General features: G+C 34.1%; 1 protein-coding gene and 1 pseudogene across 5 annotated transcripts in view; one reads left to right on the top strand and one right to left on the bottom strand.

Annotated features, from left to right (window-relative positions):
* Window positions 1–18,262, bottom strand: part of GRIA4 (glutamate ionotropic receptor AMPA type subunit 4) — a 317,944-nt gene that overhangs the window by 65,582 nt on the left and 234,100 nt on the right. For all 5 annotated transcript variants that reach the window (XR_001516487.1, XM_006907524.1, XM_006907522.1 and 2 more), the window contains 4 exons: window positions 16,124–16,177; window positions 6,409–6,567; window positions 3,255–3,422; window positions 1,958–2,062 (listed from right to left, as the gene is read on the bottom strand). Coding sequence is in view for 4 of the 5 variants with exons in the window: in XM_006907524.1 (XP_006907586.1) it covers window positions 1,958–2,062; window positions 3,255–3,422; window positions 6,409–6,567; window positions 16,124–16,177 (486 nt within the window). In the remaining variant the exon portion in view is untranslated. The remainder of the gene's footprint in view (window positions 1–1,957; window positions 2,063–3,254; window positions 3,423–6,408; window positions 6,568–16,123; window positions 16,178–18,262) is intronic.
* On the top strand, window positions 10,579–10,697 carry LOC112476303 (annotated as a pseudogene).

The following is an 18,262-nucleotide window of genomic DNA, read 5'->3' as shown; positions in this document are numbered from 1 at the left end:
GCCCACTTGATATTACCATTAGTTATTAACAGTTTTTTCCCATTATTCTTTCTTTTACATAAAGATCATTTTACATTTTGTACTTACTGTTTTGTGAAATAATGGAATTGCCTTTTGCATTTTAGAAAACTTCTGCTTAAATGGCTAATTTTGCAAGGTCTGGTTTGTGGCAAGAAGGTGTGCCCGTTTTACTTTTGTCCATCAGTTAGCTCACGTTTCTAGGGGCCTATGGAGTATTCTATCTGCTCCACAGCTAGCAGAGGGACTTTGCTTACAATGGGCCTCTTTCCTTCTTGTTGCTGGCTGTGTGCTGACAGAGGGGGTAAAGTTGGTGTTTACATGGAACCCCTTAAATTTCTTCTTGGGAACATGTCTCTGTCCCTTGCGGCAGACAATGTCCTTAGAGGAGCCCATTATGCAGCTTGGCTTCCCAGCTGTCGTCCACCTCCTGCCTCCCTGATTTGGATTAGGTAGGCTCCAGGCTACCATGTTTTAGCTGGCAGCCTGCCCTCAAGAAGATACCAGTAAGAGGCTAACAGCTAAAGATGGTTTTCATGGCAGCTCCAAATCTCTCCTTCTCACAAATACACAGAAGCACACATTATGAAAGACTGGAGCAAAACACAACTCAGAAAGCCTTTCCCATTTTCTATGTGTGACTTAATTGTCCTTCCGACTTGTCTTCAGGTCCTTGACTCTTCCATTTCTACCTATACAAACTCTAAGTCATGGCTAACTTTAAATCCTATCTCATTCATGTAGCCTTTCTTGATTTTCTTTCCTCCAGGTGAAGGTGATCTCTTTCTCTTTAGAATATCCACATGCTTTCTCTTTAACTATCATATAAAACTTATTGTATTCTACCCTATTGGAAAATTTACTCATTTAGAGAAGGGTCTACTCAGCTGAGGTAATGATGTAGAAAGGTTCTGGAGTTAGACATATCTGAATTAAAATCTTTGTTTTCTCACTTACAGGCCTTAAACAAGTAATCATGCCTGATGGGACCAAAATTTTCTCACTAGAAAAAGGGAGATAATTGTACTCACATTATAGTTTGTTGTTAGAATAAACTACACCAAATCCAATGCTTGGAGCATAGCAGACATTTCATAAATTGTAGCTATTATTATTATTATGCTAAAGCAGGAAAGTATATTTGGGAAAGCATTTTTTAAACGGCCAAGTGATGAAACAAATAGAGTGTTTAGACAAATTACTTGAACATCTCTTTCCTTGAGCATCCTAGCTAATCCTAGAGAAACAGAATGTTAAAAATTATGTGTGTTAATTACACGTGTATAAAATGCATAAAGCTAATTACTGTTGTGGGATTGTATGACTCCATTATACAAAGTTCTTTTTAGATGTTGTGAAGACTGTTGATATGCCTAGTCACATTATAAGACCATTAGAGTTACATTCTGAAATCCAAGAATCTGGCGCAGCTTCCTGAACAATCTTCTCAACCCCTAAATTGAAATTTCATAGTTATTTTTCACTTCTCAACCTGACAATAATCTTATTTTCTATCCACTCTGCCCTTTGCTTATTTAAATGTGTTTACTTGCTTACTTCAAGAACAATCAGCTTGTTCTAAATATGCCCACTGATTAGAAATAATTTTCTTTGTTCTCTCTCATAAATGATTACGTGGAGGTATGTCTCTTACCTGCATTGTATGCTTTCCTGCAGAATAAATTTTGCTTTCTGGGATTCCTTTTGCTAAACCTTTAATAAAAATATTGCTTCCATTTTGGATAAAAGATATAAACAGTGTATAAATTAATTTGATTCAGTTTCAAGACATGATTAAATATTAATCATGACAGATTATCAAGAAAGTACTATTTGTAAGTACACACATTAAAAAATGTAGACTATGCAGTTACCTTTCACCTGTAAGCTTTTAAAAATGTCAAATGCAAAATAAGAAAACAGTTCAAGTGTGGCTCACCTTTCTAGGTCCTGTGCTCTTTAGCTCAAACACATCCATTGTATAATTGACCCTACGCCCATAGTGGTCAAATTGAACATTCCCTGTCAGCCCTTGAATTCGAACCTATGAATGAAAAAGAAGACCCAAACATGTATTCATTTGCCATTTCACTTACAGTCATCTCGACTTCATCTGCTAGGCTTATCACCACACTTGGGTGTGGAACTATAAACTATAAGCCACTCACTAACAAACTATGGAGCATCTGAGCTACTGGCATAAAATCTGAAAAAAGAGATATTAGAGGAATATATAAGCAACTCTACTATCTACCTGGAAGATGAATATGTTTCATTTTTTTTTTTTATATATTATAAAGTTTCCATTGTAACTGACAGAATATATCCTCGGTATTGAATATTATTTATAGGAATGGAAATATGGTTTGTTTATGGTTACTTTTCAGTTTTATCTATAGGTCCACATAATAAATGGCCCTAATAACTACACTAGATCATATTTTTCCTTGCTAATATTAAAATTAATATATAATAGGTGCAAATATATTTGTATTCTGGAAAATATTCAAGTATATTTTATTACAAATTTCCTTTTCATTTTTACTTATGTTCTGAACCCATGATGTTTCAGAATATTTTAAATGTAATATTAAGAATATAAACATATTATGTTAAACATCAGAAAAATAGGAAATATATTATTTAATCCAAGGTTACAAAGCAATTTAAAGATCTATTGAAGTTGCCGAATATTTCTGGTTTTTGCCCATTTGGGCACAAGGTAAGTTTGTACTTCCTAGTGGTTAGCAAGGCCTATGTGACTCTTTTTTGACAAATGAGTTGTAAACAAATGTGATGAGTATCACTACTGGGGCAGAGTTTAATTGCCAATCTGAAACTTCCTTACAACTTTATTTCCCTTTGTAGCATTCAAGATGGTAGCTGCTTTATCAGCGTAGGTCCCTGAGTGATTACAGTTGGCAGAATGCCCCTGCTCATCTACTGTGTGTGTGAGTGAGAAATACATTTGTATGGTTGTAAGCCACTGGAACTTGGGGTTGTTTATTACTACAGCATAATCTAGCTTATCTTGACTAAGCATTTATATAAGATATAAACACGGGTATTCTATCCAGTATTTTATTTAGAAATGTCTCAAAAACAATAAGGGCTTGATAAATTAAAATGGCAATTGTAAAATATATTTACTCTCAGATAAATTATTCTGTTTTCTTGAATATTCCATTTAAACAGGAATGTGAAATAAATTGAACTTAAATAAAATTGTGAGTTACCTGTTTGAGTGTTCTCTCCATGTCAATGCCCTGGCCCCATGGAGCAGCAGGATTTGCCAGACAATCCCCAGCATTTCCTCTCCTAGAAATATCAATTTTCTGCCTTCTAAGATTTCGGAAAGTTTCGGCCATCACAAGGACTCCATCATAAGTCAGAGCAGATGTGTACTAATAAAGTGAAAATAATTATAATGGTAAATGTTAAAAACTTATCAATCACCAGGTATAGTCTGGAGGTTTTGTGGGTTTATGACATAAAGTATCACCCTGTCTGATGACAGTTAAATTACTGATAATTAATTGACTCTAGCTTCACAAATTTCTATGATCGCTTGATTACTAAGACTGTATACTGAGTCTATTAATTGCTCTGATTTAAAAAGGAGAAAACACATACTGAAAAACAGAACTTCTAATCCACAATTGTCCAGCGGTTGGGAGAAGCAAGACCTTTAGGTGAGGTCTTTTCGTTGTCTCCAAATAGAAACACTAACATATACAAAGCTAAGTGCAATGGTACCACAACCTGCCTCGTAATCAGTTGCTGTGGTTGAGCCGCAGAGGGCTGGGATGTCTCAACCCTCTTCTCCTCCAAAATGCCTAGCAGGGTTCCCTGAGATTTAATGTATGTTTATCGATGTGAGATGTATACTTTTGTTCAGTTCCTCAGAAGAATGAATGTGAATGTTTATAGTTACTCATATACTGGATGCCAGAAATAACATCTACTTATTTAACATATATGTTTGCACCAGTCACTGTGCTAAATAGAAATGTTATGCTCATGCCTATTGAATGTATTCAGGAAGGTTAAGCCATTTCTCTAAGTTTCCATTGTAATCCAGGATTATATTGGAGAAGTGAGGCATGACCATGTTTTTTGTTTTGTTTTGTTTTGTTTTAATAATTGCCTAGTGCTTCTTTTTGAGAAAAGACAGAGCCCTCATGAAAAGATTATTAAGGTTAGGAAAGGAAGTGAGGAAAAACTGAGAAGGAAATGCAATTTGTTTAAGCTGAAAAACAAACAAACAAGGAATACTTGTAGAGTTTGATCAGAGAATTCTTAAGCACATAGAAAATATGGCACAAATTTTTGACTCACAGCAGAGCATCAACTGCCAATAATGACAAAAAACTATATTATCTCTTAGGAATTCCATATGGTTGATTCTATATGATTAACAGATTCTAAAACTATACTAACAATAGTTTTGTGCTGTGGAACAAGGGAGATGATCTCCTTAATTTGCTGCTTGTAAACAAAGCAAAACAATTTGAAATGGAAATTATAGAAAGTAAACTTAGGCAGTATGACCATTAGGCACAGCAGCCAGCATTCCAGGGAAGAGAAAAAATAAAATGTAGATAAGATAAAGGATATAAATTCTAATAAGGAACCTTTCAATGGTAGAGAACCTAATTAAAAAGTTTCATCAGAAAGATATATGTGACACATGTAAATTAAGAGCCTTGCTATATATTCTTTAAGGACATGACAAAATAAGCTTAAAGATAGACTCAGACCCTCACAATTGAAATTGTGGCTGAAGGAAATTAAGGTGCTTAATCTGAATGATAAACCAAAGACGAATATGCCTCCCGTACTTGCCCGGGCCGGCACATCTTTGAGTAGAGAAAGCCTTCAAACCTTTTGGTAAGGCAAGAAAATAAAAGCAAGATATAAAGATATAAAAGGCAAGAGAAAAATGCTAATATTTGTGAATCAGGAGAAGGAAAAGAAAAATATCGTTACTTTTTAAATAGGGAGAAAAAGCTGAGAGGAGATGGCACCAAAAAGCAAATGCATTTGCTGTGTTTTAAAATGTCCATCCATTCTTATGAAACAAGTGAACTAGAAAAAAGAACAGATACCTTACAGAGTGGAGCAGAGCAAAGTAAAGCAAAGCAGCAAAGGCCTTTGACAGGTCATAGAACTAATGAAAAAAAGCAGTAGTGTAATTCGGCTTTATCTTTTTCAAAGGATTTAATTCTTTTCCATGTGTCTTATTGTGCTACTGTTCAAGAAATCACATTTATGGGCACACACTTCTAGATGGCATCTAGAAAATTCTTATGAAATAAAAACCTGTATTTTCCCTAGGAACAAGGGTTCAGTATTCACTCATTCAGCATTCATAACTTTAAAGAACACAGGGAACCCATGATTTGATCCCAGGCATTTCACAAACCTGGTCCTTCACTCAGGGATAGCCAATTAACATACCTGTTTAATATCTTGCATTTATTAATCTATAAATTCAGAAGGTTGGATTACAGTGCTTGACACATAATGAATACTCAATAAATGCTTTATTTTGAAATTCCATGATTCTATTGAGTAGTGAAGGTGACATGACTAGCCAAATTCTTATATCACAGAGAGGAAAATGACATTTTTAGGGAAAGTTTTACAATTAGGAAATGGAAGAACTGAGACTCTCTACCCCTAGATTGTAGTTTTCTAGGCTTGAATTTCCAAATAATATTTGAAAACTTTTTACTACAGTATATTGTCAGTGAAAAGTTAGTGAAAGTTGCTAAAAATATGATGCCTTATTATGTAGTAGCTCAAAACCAATAGGTAGGAGTTTTAGAGACATTATGCCATTATTTACATGATATCCAAGGAAGTCATCTACCTTTTTAGGTGAAAAAAATGTTCTTATGATCAGAAATTTACCAGCTTCCTTTGCAGATACGAATAACATACTTCTGCAATGTCTGTTGGGAAAAATTAAACAACCTGACCTTTTACTATTGATTTGCAGAAGCTTGTACATTTTACATTCTGCCAGTTTCCTAACTTAATGTACTCATTATAAATCAGTTTGCAAATATAGTTTTTATCTGGATGGAATAGTTACCAATGTTGTTCATATTTGAAATATTTAGTTAATGAAAATAACTTTAAAAACATGCAATTTATTCATGAAAATTCATATGCAAAGTAATAATAATAGTAACCTACTTGAAGTAATGTCTAATAACTACTTTTAAATATAGAAATTTAGAACCTGTGAAGGGCTTGTGTAGCACAGTGACAGTGACTCTATGTCACTCTATGTCTGACAAAATATTACTATAATGCATCATAAACTTTCTACCTTAAATCTTAAAAATACTAAAAATATATAAGATGAAAACAAACGAGTACCTTTGGAGGAGTCTCAGATCCTGGATACTCTCTCTGATCTAGTTTCTTCCAGCGATCCATTAGTTTGGTTACCATAGGTGTGTTAAAATCTACCAACTGGAATCCTGTAACATTGGCTCCACCATGTATAAACCGCTCAAGAGAAATATCTTTGAATCCCTATAAAAATCAATATGACGGTTTGTTAAGTTTACTTCATTATTATACATGTCAACTCTTCGATGGCAATGTAAATTAATAATCAATATGTACATCTAACTAGATTTCTAATAAAGCAATGGCTGGAAACAGGTGGATGATCTAATTATGTCAATTTAGCTATTATATTCTGTCATTCAAAATCTAATACATGAGAAAAGGACAAAAGTGTTTTCAGTTAAGTTTAACTTTTTAACAAGTATTTCTTAAATGGATGCCTTTTATGAAGCATGGGAGGGTATAGGAGGTAAATATGATAGCAGCAAAATTTCTCTTATTGAGGACATAATTAGATGTCCTCAATTTCTTACATGAAGATAATGTCAAAGTATTTTGGTACTCTGAGTCTATGATGAGTTATACCTTTTTAGGGGGTTCAGTTTAATTATAAAGTGATCTAAAAGCAGGTGGAGCTGATAATTTGAGCCAGGGAGAGAAAAAGCTTTAATTGCATCAGCCACTAGTAGTGGAGAAGAGAGCAAGAAAAGCCATTCATGGACTCCTGCATGGTAGGAAAAAAGATGGTGTCCACGAGGTAGACTGAGGAGATGCTGGGAAGGAAGGGTGTCATCTCTTTTGGGCTAGAGGTATTTATCTGAGTTTCAAAAATTCTCAAACTTTATTCTTTCTCTCTCTTTCTCTCTATCCATCATCTATCTATTATGTTTTAAACATTTTCTCCCCCATTAAACACTGAAGGTGTCTTACAAAAATACATACTCAATACAAAGCATACAACAAAAAAAAGTTACAAGAAGTGGGCAAAAAGAATATTAAGGGAGTGAATTAATAAAACGAAAGACATTAGCTCAGAGAAAAGTAAACACGCACACATATGAGTTTGTACATCTGTATTTGCTTTTTTTTCCCTCTCTCTCTTAGTATTCAGTAATGTTTATTTTGAAAATGTAAGTTTGATTCACTTGTGTTGGGGAACTTACGGAAATTGAATCCCACTTCTGTAACTGTCTAGCCTTAGGTTTCCCGTGTGCACAATGAGAATAATAATGCTAAAGTACTTAGCACATCTGGTTAAAATTCAGTATGTGATACTATTATTAATTAATTCATTCAACAAAAATTTATTCGATGCCTACTATGTGACAGGTAATTTGACTGCTCATCGGTAACATTCTCATTTCACTGGGAAAGAAACTAGATAACAGAAAGCAAATCTATGTTTTTGAACTGGGGAAAACACTGTCCATCAATCTCTGTCTAGTACAATGTCAGTTGAATATTCATTTGCTTCTACGAGAATCTAGAGCAGACTCACAGGCAAGCAAATAATTTCAGTTTTCTAAAAGCCACATTGATTCAACTATTGCTTTAGTTGCTAATTGATGACATAATTTTCTTCCAGCAGTGGCCGAAATAAAAGACTTGCCAAGCTTTCTTTCATAGTGTTATCCTACAGCTGCAGCCCTCAGAAAAATCATCTGATGTAGTCTAATTGCTAAATAACAGTTCACATTTCTCTGATTCCATCCTGCTGCTATGCTGAAGGTAAAGGAAAAAGTATTGACACATCTGATTATAAACTCCTTTCCACTATGATCTAAATGAATGGTGGGTGGTTCAGTTAATTTTAGCTATGTCTGTTTCAGTGCAGGCAATATTTTTCATTTCATATGTTTTAAAATAATTTTGCATAGAAAATTGATAGGATCTTTACCGTGAAACAGTTTTCTTGAAAATAGTTACTTTGGTGGCTATTTAGATTTCAGTTTAGAGAATATTGCAGAACTGAAAGTTCTGAGCAACAGTGCAATAAAATTATAGTTTTACATTGAGGAGGTGGTTAAGTAGCTAAGTTAACAGTGCCTCATACGGGAAGACAATGGAGAGGCTTCCTACTTGTTGAAATGGGCTGCTCAACAATGCTTTCATCTCACAATGGTTAGTGACTTCCTAAGGAAAGAGTACCTTCCAACTTGGTTTTCCTTTTAACTTCCATTTATAGTTCATACATCCTCTGAAGGAAAAGGTGGGAAAGGAAATTAGCAAATTATAGGCCTTCAGATAATCTGATGACTGTTGATGTAAATCTATATGGGTCCATCACATCATAGATGTTTAATAAATGTTCATCCTTTAAGTTTTATCATGTAAACTTAGTTCATTAAAACTACATTTACATTAAAACTGAAAGTAATTCAGATAAAATTTCTGCTGTTTCAGGTTCACAGGTTGTCTAAATTGTATTGAGACAGATCTGGTGCAGTTAACAGAAAGAAGGTCAAGTTAAATGAGAGCGATTTCCTCTTAACATCTATTAAAATTTAGGTTGTTAAGAAATTGATTAAAGTATGCATTTTTGATGATCATGCAGATAGATGGTAGAGTCAGACATGCTTAATGCAGAAAAATTGAAAAATATAGAAAGCATCAAGAAAAAAAGTTAAACAATGTCTCTAAGTTCACAGACATTTAACTAGAGTCATGGCACTTAAGTAAAAATATGCTAGACTACAAATTTTGGAAACTTGAGTTCTAGTTCCCATTCTGACACTAACCACATGCCTAAATGTGGCCAAGTCACTTCAATCTCTGTTTCTTAATTTCCTTACCTTCAAAATGAGGCATGAAAGGTATGTGCCTGTGTGTGTGTGTGTGTGTGTGTGGGTGGTATGGCGAGGGAGAGGTAAGGAATAGATTCTTTAATCTTAAATGGTATATCCTGAGCATTCTAAAATTTTATACTACTTTATAACAGAGTCAGATGTTTTCCTAGAAGTAAACTGAATATAATTTTAAAAATTAAAAATCTAAATGAGTGCAAGATTTTAATAAATTGTCTTGCAGGTGGAATAAATGTCAACAGTTCCTTGTTGCTACTTGTGGCCATATATAAATCATTTGATGGACGGCTGGAAGAGGGGTGAAGAAAGATCTGAATATAAACCACAAAGAATGCTTGTAAAGCCAGATCCCCCTCAAGGTTGGTATAGGAAATGCTTAAATGAATGGCCACTTTGTGATTATATAAATTATTTACTTATATAGATTTTGAATTTATTTATTTTTTAAATTTATTTATTCTTTGCCATCAGATTGGACAGAGAGTTTCCATCTTGCTTTTGAGACTTAGGATCTATGTGATCTTGGATAAATTACACTGAACTCCATTTTCTAATCTATAGAATAAACATCTATTTTGAAGATTAATTAGAACAATTATAGTAATAAAATAAATACGTAAGCTGGATATTAGAGGATAAGCAGCCATTCAACAGATAATGAGTAGGGATAAGAGACCTTTTCATAAGGTCAAAAAAGACTTTCCTGCCTTAATGAACTTAGAGTGTGCTAATGTCTCATTTGCAGCTGGGCCACACTATGTTGGACGATACTTGGTATAGATTAAATGTAAAATAGTGATCTCATGAATGGAAACAAAGAATGCATTCTATACTTTCAGTGTACAGGATGATTTGTGAACTCAGAAGAGGGCATAATAGAGGACAGTTTTCCATTAGAAGGCACTGTTATTTAGGATTGGGGTAAGTGCCTCCTGGTGGAGACAGAAGAATAAACTAAAGTTGTGAAGGCAGAGCAGTATTAGGTGTCTGGGAATTAGTCTGCTTTCTGGAAGGGGCAAGTGAGGGGTGGAGTGGGAAAGAAGCTCTGGGGTTAAGCGGGGGTAAATCTTAAAGGGCTTTGTGCATTAAGATAAATACTGTAAACACGTTATCCTAAAGGATTTTAGTAGCACGGTGCTAGGTTTAGAATGCTTACTCTGGTAGAAGGGGTTAGCCACTGGGGCAGTGGCAGTATGTTGTTTGAAAGAATTGCAGGAAGTTCCGTGGAGGGGTGAGATGCCAAGTATTAGCAGGAAGAGCTAGAAAGACCACGGTTCTTTCCCTTTCGTGAAGGGCCTGAATTCCCTTACTGTATTTGTAGGCTGGAGCCAATGAAATAATTTAAGCAAGGAAATGATATAATCATACCTGTTTTTAAAAAATGACTGGAGTGTATGGCCATGCTACCCTGAACAAGCCTGATCCTGTCTGATCTCGGAAACTAAGCAGGGTCGGGCCTGGTTAGTACTTGGATAGGAGACCACCTAGAAAGACCAGGTGCTGTAGGTGTAAAAAATAAAAAACACAAGGGATTGTAAGCTGACAAGGTCCTTGCAATCTGTGAGGTTAACCAAAGGTTGCCTTGCCTAAAAAATAAACATAAAAAATAACGGGGAACAAAGTAAACAAAGAAATGAAGAAGAGAAAGTCTAGGGGCAAAGTAGGGAAGCAATTTTCTTTAAATCTCTGAAAAAACAGACTACAGTGAACCAACAGATAAAGTTTTCCTACCTTTACATTTCTTGGAAATTTCTAGAGTAGAGCTAAACCTTTTGAGATGCTATGTGCTTTCACCAATACCTCTAGATGGTGGGTATGTTTAAATAATGTGCACGTATACTGACATACAAACCACAAACAGAACTTAGGAAAAAAAAAAGGATTTCAGCAATTTTTTATTTCTAATAAGTTTTACTCATCTTTAATATGCAATTGATAATGGTAGTGGCAGTGATAATCACAGAAAAATGTCAAGAATCAGGGGAGGGTCTTATCCAGCCACTTATATATGAGGCACAGCTCATGCTATTAAATGGTATAATCCTTTTAATGTATTGTTGAATTGAGTTTGCTAATATTTTTTGAAGATTTTTGCATCTATGTTCAACAGGGATACATAATATATTTACAAATGTTTAATTCTATTGGTGAACTGACTTCTTTATCATTATAAATGAACTTTTTTGCCTCTTGTTAGGTTTAGCCTAAAGCCAATTTTGTCTGATATAAGTATAGATACTCCTTTCCTCAGTGTCTATTTGCATGGATTACCTTTTTTCCATTCCTTCACTTTAGTCTATGCACTTTTAAATCTGAAATAGTCTCTTGTAGGCAGCATACAGTGGGTTTTCTTTTTTTATCCATTCAGCCACTCTGTCTTTTAATTGGAGAATGTAGTCCATTTACATTTAAATAGCTATTGATAGTAAAGGACTTACTATTGACATTTTGTTAATTGTTTTTCTGTTGATTCCTAAGCCTTTTCTTCCTCTCTTGCTCTCTTCATTTGCGATTTGATGATTTTCTTTAGTGGTATGTTTCTCTTCATCTTTTGTATTCCTATTATAGGTTTTTGTTTTGTGGCTACCATGAGGCTTACATAAACATCTTACAGTTATAACCATCTATTTTGAGCTCACAACAACTAAAAATACAAGAGCTCTATAATTTTACACATTCCTTCCCACATTTTGTGCTTTTGATATCATAATTTATATCTTTTATGTCTTTTAAAAAATTATTTATTTATTTATTTTTTTTATAGTGACATTGGTTAACGAAATACAATAAATTTCAGCTGTACACTTTAACAGTAAGGCATATATATATTTACACCGTGTGTTTACCTCCCAACAATTTACATCTTTTTATATTGTGTATCCATTTAGAAGCTATTATAGTTATAATTATTTTTAATGCTTTTATCTTTTAACCGTTAGAGTTAGGAGTGATTTACCCACCGCCATTACCATATTCTCAATTTGTCTACATACTTTCCTTTACCAGTGGGTTTTATACTTTCATGTTTCTAATTTTGTCTTTTTGTTTCAGCTCGAAAAGTTAACAATTTTTTTGTAAGGCCACTCATGATGATCAACTCTTTAGCTTTTGTTTGTCTGTAAAATGCTATGCCTCTCCTTTAAATGTGAGACAATTTTGCTAGGTAGAGTATTCTTGGGTGGCAGTTTTTTTTTTTTTTTTTTTCCTATTGCACTTTGAATATATCTCCCCATTTCCTTCTTGCTTGTAAAATTTCTGCTGAAAATTACCCTGGTAGTCTTGTAGTGAGTGGTTCCCTTGTACATAACAAGTTGCTTTTTCTTTTGCTTATTTTAAGATTCTCTTTTTATTTTTATTGACCATTTAATTATAATGTGTCTCAGTGTATATCTCTTTACATTCAGCTTATTTAGTATTTTTTGGTCTCCTTTATCTGAATATGTGTTTCTTTTCTCAAGTTAGGAAAGTTTTCAGCCATTATTTTTTCGAACAAGCTTTCTGCTTCTTTCTTTCTCTCTTCTCCTTCTGGGACATCTATAATGCATACATTGATTCCTTCCCCTCCCCTCTCCTCCCCTCCCCTTCCTTCCCTTCCCTTGCCTTCCCTTCCTTTTGCTCTTCTTATTGAATTCTACTGCCCTGTCTTCAAGTCAGGTCCTCTTTTCTTCCACTTAATCTAGTCTGTTGTTGGAACCTATATTGAATTGCTATTCAGTTATTGTATCATTTAGCTTTGTGATTTCTCTTTGGTATCTTTATATGTTTTTTTATTTCTTGTTGAATTTTCATTTTGCTTGTGCATTGCTCTCCTGACATCAGGAAGCATCTCTCTGACTGTTATTTCGAACTCTTTTTTGGGTAAACCACTCCAGACTAAGTCTTAGTTGTCTCTCAAACCTATGTGATTGCCCAAGCCACATTCTTTGTTCTTAGTGGCTCCCAGTAGTTGAGGGTATGCCAAGGCCTATCAGTGTCCCAAATGAGAGGGTCACAGTCAGCACTTAGATGCAGATGATTATAAGACTGACCTTCAGGCAGCAGTTTGTAAAGTTGTAGTCAAACACACTTAAGGAAAGATTGAGAAATGAGTATTTTGCCTGTTCCCTCTGCATTGAGGCTTTAGGGGATAGCCTTGGCAAGTACTCTCATGTAGACTTGTTAAAGATTGCTTCATTGTTTGCTATAGTCCTGTAGGACTTGTGAATGCAAGCTCATCTGGCTATCAGATCCAGTGGTCCCTTGGGCAGCATTAGCAAAAGGTGGGGTGCCAGGCATGTGGACAATCTCTTTCTAGAGACATGTTGGCCACCTGATTTTATAGTTGGAGCAAACTGGAGGGAAAGGTGGCAGAAATGCCCACCAGCTCCCCTAGGCTCCATGGAGGATCACAGCCAGCCCCTAGGTGTGTGTAGCCAGACCCTTGACGATGAACTCTCAGGCAGCAGGTTTCAATGTACATAGTCACTCCTCTTTCAGGAAAAGTTTAGGAGATGGGTGTTTTTGCCTGCTCTCTCTGTGTTGTGGACTAGGGGGATGGTTGCAGCGAGTGCTCATGTGCCTCTTAAGGTCGGGCTCCTTGTTTTCTACAGTCTTGTGGTTCTTGGGGATGCATGTCCCATAAGCTTTCAGAGCTAAATAGTTTGGCAGGGGCTGACTCTTGAGTGGTAGCCTTAAAAGCTGGAGTCTAACTGTGTATGGTACAAATCCTTGCTCCTCATGGAGAAGCTGGGAGTTGGGGATTCTCTCCCAATTGCATGGCACCATGCCAGGGATAGTGTTTATGGAGAAAATATGTTCAGCCTTTTGTATCCATTTTGATGTGGGTCTTTTCTTAGTTGCTTAATGTGTAGGAGTAACCCAGCTATTTCTGGGGTTCCCTCAGAGGCATTGCTCCTTGTGTGCATCTATGAGAGGAAGGACATTCAGAAGATTTCTATGTCCCCATCTTGGTCCCTCCAACTAAATCAGTCTTGATGAGTTGGTTAAGTAGCAGTTCTCCCTTAATTGTAAATTATAATTATAAGTTATAAATGGAATTATTTTTTTAACTTCACTTTCAGGATGTTTGTTGCTTGTGTATAGAAATACATAGATTTTTGTATATTGACCTTATATCCTACAGCCCTGTTGAATCCATTTATTAGTTCTCATAATTTTTATTAGATTCCTTAGAATTTTCTATACATAAAATCTTCTTTCTCAATCAGAGTGCTTTTTATTTATTTTTCTTGCCTAATATCCCTTCCTAGAAACTTCAGTACAGTGTTCAGTAGAAATGATGAAGGGACCTCCTTGTCTTACTCCTGACCTTAGGGAAAAATCATTCAGTCTTTCAACATTAAGTATAATATTAATATAATATTTCTGTTGATACTGGATTAACTTCATACTTGGTAATCCTATGCACACAGTTCTCAAGAAATAGCTGTTGATTGGCCTGATGTAACAAAAATCATTGGTTTTGAAAGTCACAGTTATTTAGGGTTAAATGAATAAGTTAATAGAATCCATACTAATATATTCCCTAATATATTCCCTAATACAAGCAAAATTTTCTCTACTTCCTATGTTGTTTCTTAGTCATTATATAGATAACTTAAATATGCCACCATCTACTAGGACTTTTAAGACAGGCTGTGATACCCATTAGGATGTTATAAATGTTAATTCTTTCCAAATGTATTGTCCATGTCAGCAATTCATTTCTGGCACAACAGTCTATAAACATGTTTTTTTTTTTTCTGAATTCCATCATTTGGAAAGACTAGATGTCAAAACCCTCTGTTTGCTAGAATTTCCTTGTATAATATCATTGTGAATGCAGACATGCCATAAACATAAGGTTATTTTCTCTTATAATCATAATACTAGAATATATTAATTTTAAGATTAATAGATATATATATATTTATATTTTACAAAATATGTTAAAACATCAAGACTCTGAGCCTACTAAAAGTAATGAAAAAGACCAATAAAAATTTCTCAGTATTTTCATGCTAATCCATTAAGTAACATAAATATACTTTATTCAAGACACACGATACATAGTCTGCATTTTAATATCTCAACTCCATAGTGAAACCCAGTTCACTAAAGACTGAAAATTCCTGTCTCAAAGTGTGATGGCCCACTTGCCACATGAAGGGAGAGGGCACATCTCAATTTCTTTTGCAGCCTTGATTCCTTTTCTTCTTCAAGCACAAGATCCTTACCAAATAAATACATGATGGGAAAATGGAAAAAGGATACAACGTTCTGAACTTTTTAAAGATAAACCACTTTTGAGATCAAGCCCTTGGGGCAGATGGTGCTCTAATAAAGTAAGCAGAATGGTCCTTTGCATGGCTAGTTTTCTCCCTACACTGCAAGTTAACAAGAAATACCTAGTGATTCTTGCCAAGAAATCTAAAAAGACTTTCTTTAGGCCTTAAAGAATTTTATACGAAATGTTCAGTAATCAACTATATTTAATATGTAAAAAGATGACATAATTTTTAAAATTTGCATTACTCACAATCAAAAGACTTCTTTAAATAACCATTTCAATCTTGTTTTTCTTAAAATTAGAGAACATGAGTCATCAGTTTTAATTATTCCTGTAATATCTCTAACTATTGGCAATCTTTATTCATAGAGTAGCACATTGATCATTTACAGAGAAAAGGCCATTATTTAATTTGCCAAGTGATATCACAGTAAACATTGTAATTAGTTTTAAAGGTCACTTTGGCAGATGTCAAGCTAATCTGCATCAAAATATATTGAATTCTACATTATAAATAAAAGGATTATTAAAATAAAAATATTATCCTGTTATAAAAAGCTTAGTAATATAGTGTAATAATTAATTGGAACATTATTTTAGGCACAGTTGAAATAAACTTGAATACTTGAGAAAATCTTATGAAAAATAGAAAATAAAGAGTTCTTACCAAATTTGCAATGATATAATGGTAGCCTTTGACATGCTTTCCAACACTCACAATCTGTGAAGATAGAAGGAAATAAAAGAAAACCAATTTAACTTTACTGAATGATTATATTTTTTAAAAGTAGAATTTTAACTATTCTAGCATAATTCCTTGTGGAAACATGATTAGAAAATGATAAAGCTTTTCTTATAAAAGTGATTTATCCCAATTAGAAAAAAATTCATAAGCCACATTAAAAGATTGAGTGGTTAAAGTAAAAAAAAAAAAACCTCTAATTTCAATCACACTGTATATGTAAATGACCAATTATTTCACTCTACCTATGCTATAATCCCCTCAAAGATAATGACAATGTTACAAAGCAAGCTAACAGTTTAAATATATCTCTAAATATATGTATATATACATAAGAAGCTTAAAATGATTTTGGTCCAAAGAATTTAGATGTACTTAATTTATTGATAATTTATAGAAATGCATGATAGATTGTTAGGAGTCTTCAAATGATTTTCTATGAGTAGTTTGAATTGTTGTAAGCAGAAAGCAAGATTTTTCTAAGGCCAACTTCTCTTTTTAGACACTCCTGTTATCACAGAAAACTTAATCAACCTTCACCTGCATATATAGATACAGCAATATTTTATTATAATGAAAGAATAAGGACAAAATATCATCAAGAGAATTTTCTGTCTGTTAGATATATTTTTTTCTAAGAATGTTTTTTTGAATTATTAAGAAATTAGAAACTTGAAAATTTTAAGAAAAGGAAATAATAAGATTTTTAAAATGTACATTATTTTGGCATTTGTAATTAAAACTCTTATTTTCTGTAAAACAAAAAATTCCTTCAAGGAGAAAAATATCTAATGATAGTTGCTAATGAGCAGTCTGTAACCTCATTGGTGTTCTCAAAGGTAACAATACAATATAAGATTTTCATGTACTTTCATCATCAAAGCAAAGATTAAATTGTTTTTAGCATTTTAATATCCTCTAAAAATTTTTTTTTTTTGTAAATTAGTGACTTGTGAAATACAGGAAAACCCTACTTAAATCCAGAACATATGAATTGTTCTGGAAAACAGAATTTTGCATACATGGCTATCAGTGGAGTGGAATCACTGCTCATCTCATGTTTTCTTTTCGATTACATATAAGACCTTCTCTTTGTCTTTGAGTTTCTGTAGTTTCACTACCCTACCATGAGTTTGGATTTTGCTTTTAAATTTTGTTCATACTATTCAGGGTTTGTTGTGCTTCCTGACTGTGAGGATTGTCCTTCAACAATTCTGGGATATTCTCAACCAATATCCCTTAAAATATCCCTTCAAAGATGTTTTGTATTTGCTTCTAACAGATAATGCAAGATTGCTATCATTAGCCTAGGGCACTTTTATGACAATTTCTCAGTTTCCACATTCTCAGATCACAGTGTGTGGTATAAATTAAAAACACAATCTGTCTTAAGAAGGCTGTGATGACAAATTCTCATAGAAGATCTCTCCCTTACCAAATAGAGCCCAGGTCAAGACAGAAAACACTCAGTTGACTCTGCACAGGTAGCAGATTTTCTTCTATTCTTCTTTTTTATTTGAGTGTTACCCTTCAATAGTCCAGCTTAATATGGGATCTAAGGTGCAATTTATTGCCTTGACTGAGCCCAAAGTTCTTGTTCTTAGGTGAGCATTAATTCTCCAGGGAGGCCACCTGGAGAATTAATCTAGCAACTTCCTTTGGCTCAGTCACCTTTTATTCTTGGCCACCAAAGGTTTTCTTTACTTTCTTGGAAACTCAACTATGCACTGGCAATGTTTTACATAGCATTTCTAACTGTTTTATATCGCCAGATTTATCTCATTCATAATTTATCTAAAACCGAATTGTCCTTGAGAATCTTACCATAAAATAAGGACAAGCAATAAATAGATGGAATTATAAAGAAAGTTCAGTAAAGAAACAGCTTAATTAGTCATCATAATGGGTAACCCAAACCCAAATGATTTTGCATGGGTGGAGTAGGCTGGAGCCCTCTTATTTTGGGGGCATCTCAGGTATATCTTGAACAAAAGACAATTATCAAGGAACATGATGGTTGATATGCAGTTGGGAAACTACGTACTATTATTGAGTTTACTAGAG

This window comes from Pteropus alecto, unplaced genomic scaffold, assembly GCF_000325575.1.
Source record: "Pteropus alecto unplaced genomic scaffold, ASM32557v1 scaffold12, whole genome shotgun sequence".
Classification (NCBI taxonomy): Eukaryota; Metazoa; Chordata; class Mammalia; order Chiroptera; family Pteropodidae; genus Pteropus; species Pteropus alecto.
The sequence above is the reverse complement of the archived record's forward strand: the minus strand, read 5'-3'. Positions and strand labels throughout refer to the sequence as shown.